Source organism: Chinchilla lanigera, unplaced genomic scaffold (genome assembly GCF_000276665.1).
Source record: "Chinchilla lanigera isolate Chin_1 unplaced genomic scaffold, ChiLan1.0 scaffold00082, whole genome shotgun sequence".
Taxonomy (NCBI): domain Eukaryota; kingdom Metazoa; phylum Chordata; class Mammalia; order Rodentia; family Chinchillidae; genus Chinchilla; species Chinchilla lanigera.
Window position 1 is genome coordinate 1902723 of NW_004955483.1, and position 11028 is coordinate 1913750.

General features: G+C 39.6%; 1 protein-coding gene across 5 annotated transcripts in view; it reads left to right on the forward strand.

The window, feature by feature from the left end:
* Positions 1–11028, forward strand: part of LOC102005144 (cytidine monophosphate-N-acetylneuraminic acid hydroxylase) — a 188869-nt gene that overhangs the window by 66335 nt on the left and 111506 nt on the right. Inside the window, exon 1 of one of the 5 annotated variants that reach the window (XM_005403351.2) lies at positions 10181–10359. The exons of 1 other annotated variant lie outside the window; for it this stretch is intronic. In XM_005403351.2, coding sequence (XP_005403408.1) covers positions 10271–10359 — 89 coding nt within the window. In that variant the 5' untranslated portion in view covers positions 10181–10270. Of the gene's footprint in view, positions 1–10180; positions 10360–11028 lie in introns of those variants that run through there. 3 more of the 5 variants (XM_005403352.2, XM_013503837.1, XM_013503835.1) reach the window with 3 other exon arrangements.

Below are 11028 nucleotides of genomic sequence, written 5' to 3' on the forward strand. Positions count from 1 at the left end.
CCTGTCTTGTTCCTGATTTTAGAGTGAAAGCTTTCAGTGTTTGTCCATGTAGCATAATGTTGGCTGTTGGTTTGTCATAAATAGCTTTTGTTATATTGAGATAAAAACAATTTATTCCAATTTTCTGTAGGGTTTTTATCACGAATGGCTGCTGGATTTGTCAAATGTTTTTTCTGCATGTATTGAAATGATACGATTTTTGTCCTTGGCTCTGTTAATATGGTGTGTTACATTTGTCGATTTACATATATTGGACATTCCTTCGTCCCTGGGATGAACCCTACTTGGTTGAGGTGTATAATCTTCTTGATGATTTGTTGCATTCTGTTAGCCAGTACCTCACTGAGGATTTTTGCATCTATATTTATTAGGGAGATTGGCTTGTAGTTGTCTTTTTTGGGTGGATTCTTCTTTGGTTTTGGTATCAGGGTAATGCTTGATTCCAGGAATGAATTTGAGAGTATTGCTTCCCTTTCCATTATATTACAGAGTTTGAAAAGTAGTGACACTAGGTCTTCTCTAAATTTCTTGTAAAGGATATACTTTCAGGGATCATTTCTATAGTATGTTACTAGAGAAGTTTCTCTGATTATGTAGAGTATCTAAATTTCTTGTAGAAGCCAGCAGTGAATCCACTAGGGCATGGGCTTTTCTTTGTTGGTAGGTTTTTAATTACCTCTTCAATTTCACTGACTGATATTGGTTTATTTAGGAGTTTTATATCTTCTTGGTTCAGCTTTGGTAATTCATATATGTCTAGGAATCTATTTCTTCTGTTTTCCATCTTTAGAATAGAGGTTCTCAAAGTGGGTATTGATGCTCTTCTGGGTTTCCACAGGATCTGTTGTGATTTCACTCTTTTCATTCCTAATTGCATTGATTTGAGTCCTTTCTTTCCTTTTTTTTTAGATAAGGTTGGGTAAGTGTTTGTCAATTTTATTTAATCTTTCAAAGAACCAACTCTTTGATTCACTGATTATTATTTTCTTAGTCTCCATTGCATTAATTTCTGCAATGATCTGAATAATTTCCTCTCTCATACAAGCTTTGGGCTTTATTTGCTCTTCTTTATCTAGAAGATTGAGGTTCAGCATTAGGTTATTTGACCTGTGTACTTACACACTGTTGAGCTCAGCATTGCAAGCTTTCGTGAGTCAGTATGACAGATGTGTCATAATGGAGAAAGAGAACATGATGAGGATGTCTGTTGCTCAGCACTCCCAATCCCTATGGCTCGTAGGAAGAGGACACTGGCATCTTATTAAGAAGGAAACTGAATAATGTGCTTTATTAGTGTTGGACTCTTTGGAAAACAACATCAGCAATTCATTTAGCCTTAACTATTTATGTTTCTCTATCCACAAAAAATTTAGAGTTAATGAGTTAAAATTAATTATTACAGATTACATTGATATTAAGGTAGCCAAATCCTAGTATTTTGAAAAAATTATTTTTGACATATAATAATTATACACATACACAGGTTATAATGTAGTAAGTCAGTGCATGTCTACCATGAGCAACAATGAGATCAAGATGGTTAAATTAAACCCTTATCTCTCATTATATACAAAAATCAATTCAAAATGGATAAAAGACTTCAATGTAAGATCTAATGCTATGAAATAAAAAACACTGGGGAAACACTTTAGGACATTGGTCTGGGCAAAGACTTTAAAAATTTTACCCCAAAAGCAAGGCAACAAAAACAGAGCTTAATAAATGGGATTATGTACATCAAACTAAAAATCTTTGCACAGCAAAGAAAACAATCAACAAAGTAAAGACACAATCTACAGAATGGAAAAATATTTGCCAACTATTCCTCCAACAAGGGCTCAATATGAAGAATACATAAGGAACTGAAAGGACACAAAGCAAAAGCCAAACAATTTAATTTAAAAATGGCAAATGATCTGAATAGATATTTCTCAAAAATATGTATAAGTGGCTAGTAAGTGTATGAAAATTCACTCAATATCACTAATCATCAGTCAAATGCAATTCAAAACGAGATATTCTGTTGCCCCAGTTCAAATGGCTATTACAAAAAAATTATACAAAAATTTCTGGTGAAGTTGAAGATAAAGGGGAACTCTTCTACATTTTTGATGGGAATGTAAATTAGTATAGCCATCATGGAAATCAGTATGGTACTTCTCAAAAAACTAGAAATAAACCAACAGATATTAGTAGTATAATTATCCTATCTATCCTGTGTATATATATACATATTTTTTTCTCTTCCTTCTTTCTTTTTCCTCTCCCTACTTCATCCCACTTGCTCCTTCCTATTTGAGCAGAATCTGGTAATCAGAACAACTGATCTGAAAACAACAATATGCAGTATAAGAACCATCTTGTATGGTGAAGCTCTGCATCATTTCCAATGGTTTCTTTTTTTTTTATTACTTGTTACTGTCTTTGATTGTTTGATAAGTCTTACATTCTTACATCTGGTGGACTGAGCAACTTCATTGAAGATAACAATACGTAATGTAGTAACCATTGTTAATTCCTGTCATTTTGTTTTGAGGTCATGTATTGTTTTTGTGTTGTTTTGATTTTGTCTTCATTGTTGTTTTGTTAGTTTTTTTAATCTTTAAACTAAAAAAGAAAAGAAGAAAACCTAGAAATAGATCTACCAAATAAATATCCACTACTGGGCATTTATCCAAAGAAAAGATATTGGTAAGACTCTTTTTTGATTAAGGTATGCATGGCTGAATGGATTACGTTTTTCTATTCTTTTGCTTCCAAAAACCTTTCCTTTGCTGTAATTCGATGTAATTTCCTTTAGATAGATTGTTGGATCATATTTTATTTTTATTACCTCTGCCAATTCCCATCTTTTTTTTTTTTTTTCTGCAGTACAGGGGACTGAACGCAGAGAGTACCAAGCCACCTCCCCAACCCTTTTTTATTTTGAGATAAAGTCTTGCTAAGTTTCCAAGGTTAACCTCAAATTTGTGATTCTCCTGCCTCAGCCTCTCTAGTAGCTAGGATTACAGGCCTGACCATTTTGCACTTGAAGTAACTGTCAGTGTATATATTATTTGCCATTTTTGTTTGTTTCCTTGGGTTTTCTCTTTTTGTAACACTTTTTGTTTTGTTTTTGTTTTCTTTTTGAGACAAGGTATCATTATGTAGCTCAGGCTGGCCTTGAACTTGCTGCAATCCTCCTGCCTCAGCCTCCCACCTCCTGGGAATACAGGCATGTGCCAAAACAGCCAGCTGTTTTTTGTAATTTCTCGTGGGTTCGTTGAACATGCTTTAGGATTCAATCTTGATTTGTATGCTCTGTATTTATTTATTTAGTACTAGGGATGGAACCCAGAGCCTTTATACTGAGCTACATCCCTATCCTTTTCTATGTTTTATTTATCTATTTTTGTTTTTTAAATTTTGAAACAGGGTCTCAATAAGCAGTTAAATTGCCCAACCTGAGCTTGAATTTGTGATCCTCCTGCCTCAGCTTCCCGGAGTGCTGGGATTATAGGTGTGTGCCATCATGCCTGGTTTCTTTGACATTTTTCAGTTATACAAGGGAGAATCTTGGAGAAATGAGACTGTTTCACCTTGACTGGAACAAGAAGTTATTGAGTACTTTGTTTAATTGTGTTTTAAAAAAATTTATACATATATATATACCTTAAAATTTACCATCTAACCATTTTAAGTGTTTATTTGTAAAGTTCTGTAACCACCACAACTATCTTTCTCCAGAAATTCTTTATCATCTCAAACAGAAAGCCTGTCTACCTTAATCAGTATCTCTTCATTACCTTCTCCCTTAAGTCAATATAATCTCTATTGTCCTTTGACCCCATGACTGTGTGGAGTGGCTGAAGCTGGAGATCAATCACATATGTGGGGCTAAAGCAAGGTCAGCCCCGAGAACATGGAGTGACCAAGGCGAGCCACATGAAGAAGCTGCTCCAGCTCCAAGAACTTGCGGGGGGGGGGGGCAAGGTGAGCCAGGCAAACAAGTTGTTAGGCAAAGGGGTTTCAAATGACATCAACCTGCTGCATGTATAAATACATGTACTGCAGTCTTTAGGCAGCTCCTTTTCTCCCATCAGGAGAGAGGGCTCCACCTGACCTTACCTGTCTGCATTCTAACTCTTGTCTCCTTTTCTTCATCCTGCACCATCCTCACCACAGGACATCGAGAATTGTGCTGGACAAAGCATTTGAGTATTTAAGTACCTCATATAAGGGGAATTATACAGTATGTATCCTTTGTGGTAAACTTATTTCATTTAGCATAATATTACTGTATCCACAGTAAGACATATCTTAGAACTTCATATTCTTTATAGCTGAATAATATTTCATTCTATATATGTCACATTGTGTTTATTTGTCTGTTGATATAAATTTGGACTGTTTTTGTTTTTGGATATTGCACTATAAATATTGGTGTATCAGCATCAATTTGAGTCTTTGCTTTTCTTTCTTTTGGATATTTACCTGGGAATGGAATTTTATTAGATCATCTTTAGTCATTTTTTCCTAATACAGGATGTTTCCCAGATATCCTATGACAGTGTTGAGACAGATTTGCAGAGTTCAAAGAGGACAGATAATATAGTGTTACTTGTTTACTGTGACTCCGTGTCTGGCCTGTGAAGATAAATGCCTTTGATATGAAAAAATGGGGCTCCAGTGGGCCAGCACTCTTCTTTTTCATGGCAACTGCCACTGAGCTGGGTGGTCATGTTTCTTCCTGGATCAAGAGGAAAGCCAACAGGGAGGGAAGTTCCAGGTTTCTGTCCATCTTCACTATGGTGAAGTGTTTATATTTTTTGTTGGGAGAATTTTGTTTTCACTGCTTATTTGCATTTGGCAAAAGCTAAACAGTTTACATTGTGTTTTCGTAAGACTCCTCAAGGAATGAGTATTTTTATACTTCTTTTTTATTCACGTGCATTAATTGTATAAATGCTGTAACACATACAGTGTATTTCCATATACGCATGTGTTGTTCTCTTGCTTTAGAATAGGCTTTCATTTCAAGGAGCTCCTCAAAGTTTTCCAGCTACTCCTGTCATTGATCCCTAAAACTTATAGTCATGTGGGTTGTGAAGGGAAAGTGCAGGGGGGTTGGCAGCCTCCAAAGGCTTTACTGTCTATGCAGGAGATGATATTTGGGTGGGTCAGGAGCTGAGACTGGAAAGCAGAAGTGTTTCCAGGAAAGCTTTTTTCTAGGCCACTGCTTAGTGCAATCTTACTGGAATTTATGGAATCAAGAATCATAAGGAATCAAGATTGATTGACACAAAGATCTGGTTTCTATTACCAGGTTTGCCACTAAGCAGACATGTAAACTTAGGGAAAAGATCTAACTGCTTAGAGCCTCAGTTATGTTATAAAATATGGGAAGATAGGAGTGGGAGGGTGGCAAGGTTTGGTTGGCAATAAAAGGTCCCTTTCAGTTCTAGACAGCTACAATTTAACTTAGGAAGATTTTTTCCATTGCAAAGATCAAATTCTTGATTTTGTAAAACCTCAATTCTTTTAGATCGAGCCTGATTTATAGGGATGAACTAGTTCTAAATGCCTTATCCTAGATGCCATTTTCTGTATCTGCCCTGCCATACCTTAGTTAAAATTATGCAACATGCATTTATCTAATATAATAAAGGTTTCCTCCTGGTATGTACTCTATTATATGTACAGCTCTTGCTGTATTCTATAATACACAAGAATAAAAACTCTGTTAAAGCTCTTTCTGTCCTCATTAGCTGCTTCTGTAAACACATCTGACTTTTACGAATGTCCGACTTTTCTATATGGTCTTCCCTCTGATTTAGATGAAGTTTCCTGTTCAAATTAGATATTTGAAAATAGGCTTTGCTCAACCCTCATCTCAATTTTACAGACTGGCATTAGTGTCACTTTTCACCTGTTCTTTTTTTTTGGTCTTTTTTGAGACAGGGTCTCGCTATGCAGTTCAGGTTGGCCTTGAGTGCACTTTGTAGCCCAGGCTGGTCTCAAACTCACAACGATCCTTCTGCCTCAGCTTCCCGAGTGCTGGGATTACAGGCGTGCACCACCACGCCCAGCTCCTTCACCTGTTCTTAAATCATAGAGTATTCATTTATAAACTGATCAAAAAGAAAGAACAACTGGGATGAGGGAAAAGAAAAAAGAAACACAGAAGACAGGGGAAAAATATATATATATATATATATATATACACAATTTAGCTAAGGTAATTATACTGCTCAATTCTACTGGTTTATTGAAAGGAATAGTTAATATTTAATTGTTTGATCAAACTTACATGCTTAGATCTGGTTATCTGAGAAACCACTTTGAAGATAACAATATATAATACAGCAACCATTGTTAATTTCCTATCACCTTGTTTTGAAACTCTGTATTGTTTTTATGTTGTTTTATTTATGTCTTTGTTTTTATTATTTTGTTTTTGTTCTTTTCTCTTTAAAATAAAAAAGCAGAAAAAAAGATGCTCTGTGCTGGGTAGAAGGAATGCATTTGTATGGGAGGGGGTTCTAGGGACTGAAGCCAGGGGCCTCATATATGCTAGGCAAGTGCTTTACCCCTGAGCTGCACCCCCAGCCCAGAAGGAAAAATTCTGAAGTTCTGTAGCATAGTAGGGTAACTATGGTTGGCAACAAATTTTAAAACAGCTAGTAGAGAAGATTTTGAATGTTCCCAAACAAGTAAATGATGAATACGTAATATAAAGGAAGTTTGAATTACCATGATCTGATCATTTTGCATATTATTAACATGCACCAAAATGTCATACTCCATCCCATAGTATATCATGTATACACTATGTGTCAATTAAAAATAAAGAACACATTTTTGGGCCAGGGATATAGCTCAGCGGTATCACGCCTGCCTGGCAAGCGCAAGGTCCTGAGTTGATTTCCCGCACCAACAAACAAACAAGTAAAAATAAAGAACACACTTTTGGAAATTATGCACCATGGTAGGATTTGGGGACCCAGCAATGAAAAAGATGGACAGGACCCCTAGTCACAATGAAAAAGATGGACAGGGCCCCTAGAACAGCCGTAGGGTGTTCAGGGATGAAGGTGGGCTCTGAGAAAGTAATCAGTGTGTTGAGTGACAAGAAGAAACATTCAGAGTTCTACATGCTCTGTGCTCTTTTGTTACAATCAGAGATTCCTAAGTGAAATATTTGGCATTTAAACTGAAATCTGAGTAATGAGAGTTAGCCAAGCAAGATGGGAAGGAGCACATTTCATGGAGAGAGGACAAATGAAATGAGAAAGTCCATGGAATGTGAGAAAAACTGCCTTGGGAAGATCACGCTGGCCAGTTGGGGAGGACTGGGGAGTGTGGTGTAGCGGGGGCCTGGAGATGTTGCTCAGTCAGGTCAGGGTGCATATGGCAGATCCTGACAAGGACTTTGGTCTTTACATCCCGGATGTTGGAAATCACTAACCACTTAAAGAAGGAAAAGACATAATCAACTCTGACATTTTAAAAATCTCATTTAGCTGTAATGCTGCAAGTAAGTGGAGACAGGGCTGGCCCAAGGGGAGGCAGGAGGTCAGGTAAGATGTTAAGACAGGAGGAATGTGGACTTGGGCAGTGTGTTCCCTTTGAGGGGAAAGGACTTGGTGTCTGTGGGGTTGGGGGAATGAAGGAGGGTGAAGAGTACAGAACGGTTCTGCGAGGCACAAAGGAGAGGGCTTCAAACAGATCATTGTCAAGTGTGGCAAACAGCTGAGAAGGACAGAGAAGACGGAGGTACACTGACTAGCACATTGTGAAGGACTTTCTTAGGGGAAAGCTCTCAGTGGAATGAAGGGAATAAAGTCCATATTGAGTGAGCTGCGGAGGGAATGGAAAGAAAAGCAGGGGGAGAAAAGAGAGAAGAGAAGAGAGGAAAAAGCAGGGAGAAGAGAGAGTAGAGAGAAGAGATATTTCCAAATGCTGGCTGTAAAAGTTGAGACAGAATCATTACTAGAAAATAATAGTGAATAAAGAAAAAAATTATAGTTTTGTAGTTTTCAAAATGGAAGAGATGTGCTCATACTTAAATGTGAAAAGAAGTTGAAGGTAGAGAGGAGAAGTGGAAGAATGGGGAAAGACAGAGCCAATCGGGCAAGGTTCTTGGGGAAGACGGTTAGAACCAATATAGAGAAATGAGACACTGATTGCACCTTGCTTGTTCCTTACTGACATTTCCTCGCTCTGTATCTGTCTCCCTCACTGGGCTGCAGGCTCCTAAAGGAGAAGGACAGTATTTTGTTGCCCTAGCAGTGCCGGAGGGACAGAGCCCGGTAGGTACCCTGGGAGTTGAAAACACTGATGGCTCATTGGTGGCTGGAAGGTGTCAGCAGTTTTCCTTGGGGGGTCCAGTGGCACCCCTTATTTACTGAGGATATGCACTCAGACCCCCGGTACACACAGGAAACCACTAAAACCTATTCAGACTACATTTTTCTTATATGCACATACCCGTGATAAGGCTTGATTTACAAGTTTGGCACAGTGAAAGACTAATGTTAATAAGAGTAAAATAGAGGAACAATATATTGTAATAAAAGTTATGTGACTGCAGTCTGTCCCTCAATGGCCATGGAGTGGGTCGCACGTGCACTGGATAAAGGGATAATTCACATCCTAGGCAGGATGCGGCAGGGTGGCAGGGGATTCTGGCATGCTGTCAGAAGAGCAATTTAAAATTTATGGTTTGTTGACTTCTGGAGCTTTTGGACTGTAATTGTCCACAGGTAACTAAAACTGCCGAAGGTGAGACTTGGAGGGTGGGTACTGAATAGGCTCAATTCACGGTGGGGACCAACTTCAAGTTGGGCTTCTTTAATTGATTTTTAAGTGAGAACTCTGGAATTGCAAAAGTGTCTGGGCAGCAGGTGGACAAGGATCCAATGGGAAGGGAGGCCCAGGCTGAAAAGAGCCACAGTGAATTCAGAGAATCTCCTTCCTTTCTGGCTTTCTTCTTGACTGCTCAGCTCAGTGGCAGTTGCCATTCAGCGGAACAATGCTGACCCATTAGAGCCTCGTTTTTCATATCAAAGGCATTTATCTGCCTAGGCCAGGAACTGAGTCACAGGAATGACTCCAATTTTTCCCCACCCAGTTGCTCTTAAAGTTAGTACAGATATGGAAATTAACTCACTTGGTGAAACAGTTATGGTACATGAATATTTCTTCTCTGTACTGGGAGAGGAGGCTAATGGTCTTTTCATATTTTCAGGAAGGGGAAACGGAAACTTAGATTCAGGATGGAAAGATATTAGAGAATCAAACTAGTTAATATTTTGGAGAAAGAAATATGCTGAAGATCTGTGTGGCAACACTTTTTAACAATTCCCACCAGCTTGAAGCGCCAGTGTTACGTGCATGACTTTGCCACTGGGGGGACATGGGATAGTCGGGCACGTACAGCTCCTTTGTGACCGTGTTAAACCTTTACTGTGCCTCTCTGGTTGAGGCTCTTCGAAGATTCAGGTGGTAAAAAGCAGCAAGCACAGTGCTTGCCTTTCAGAACTATCACTTGGTATGGTTCCCGAGTGAATTCAAGTGCCTCGGTTTCTGCGTAGGGAGAGATATCTTGAGGTCCCTGCCAACAGGGTCTTCAGGTACAGTAAGAGCCACCTGAAAATGGGTGGAATGATGGTTATTATTAGTCACTACAACCTCCTATCAATTCCAGAAGGGGTTTCTTTGATAAAAGCCAGATTACAGAATATGACCTAGGACAGAAGCTTCAGTACATCTACTTCCCATCCTGGATTTCTACTAGGGGATTTGCATGTCCCAGGGTGCTGGCTGGAGATGATGGGGCTTGCAGAGGGGACTCTCAACAGTGACCTTAGAAAGAAACCCAGGTCTGCACCCCTTATTGCCCCTCCCAGGTGGAAGATGCAGTCAGGGAGGCATCCTGGTCCCCCATGTCTGTCACCCGGTGAAGGTCAATGAGCATCCTCCATTGCTCACAACCAGGACACCAAGCAGGGGATCAGCATTCTTCTCTAATGTTGCCATGGCAGCAAGAGGGTCTGCCCTGGGAGAGAGCCCATGCTTGGTTTCTCTGCGATGTCTCTGGATACTTCCAACAAGTCTCCCATCACCACCTTTTAACTTGCGGAGGTTTTGATCTCTGGAGACAAATAGGACAAATAGAACAAACCAGCTGTGTAATAAGATCAGAGCCCTGGGTGAGGGAAGCCTGGAAACAGCAGCAATTCAGGTCCCACAGAAGAGGAAGAAAAACAAAACAAAACAAAAGATTGCTATGGAGTCGCAGGAGAGATGGCATCTGGGACTCGGAGAAGGGAGAATTCTGTGGGCAGGAAGAGCAGTGCCCTGCACTGAGGAGGCCAGGTAAGCTCAACCCCGACAAGGTTCTTCGGTAATTCCAACATGGAGGTCGCTGTGGGCTGGAGGGAGGACAGGTCCAGCAGGCCGGGAAGGAGCCAGGTCCCCTTCAGTGGGGAATAGCGTTAGGAAGTGGAGAGGAGGAATAAGGTCACGAAGAAATTTGACAAAAGAAAAACAAAAACAGAAAGAGTAAAATAGGGTAGTAGCTCGGAGAGATCGTCATGAAAGGGAAGTTTTCATTAGGAGGATGGTGAGATCTAAAGAAAAGGTGCATTTTGTAAAGGAGGAGGGCGTAGAAGAATCTGGCAGAGAAGGCTTGGCGGTGTGTCGGGGCGCAGCCTTGGAGGCTGAGAGCACTGGGGAACTGAGGACCTGGGACTCTAAAGGCACAGTGGGAAAGTGTGTGCCCTGGGGCCTTGCAAGTCTGCAAAGGCCTTTTCTCTTAAGAAGAGATTTTAAAAAGTGTTTTAAGTAGTTTTAGTTTTTTCCTAATAGTTTAGTTTTTTTCCTTTCTTCTTTTCCTAGTACATGTTTGGCATACATGAAGTTTACAACCGCCTAAAGGAGTGGGTACGTGGATAACATCTTGATTCTTTTTTATTCTCCTTTCCCTTCCTACCTGCCTCTTTCCTTCTGTTTCTAGATCCCCTTGCCCCATTATTATTATTATTA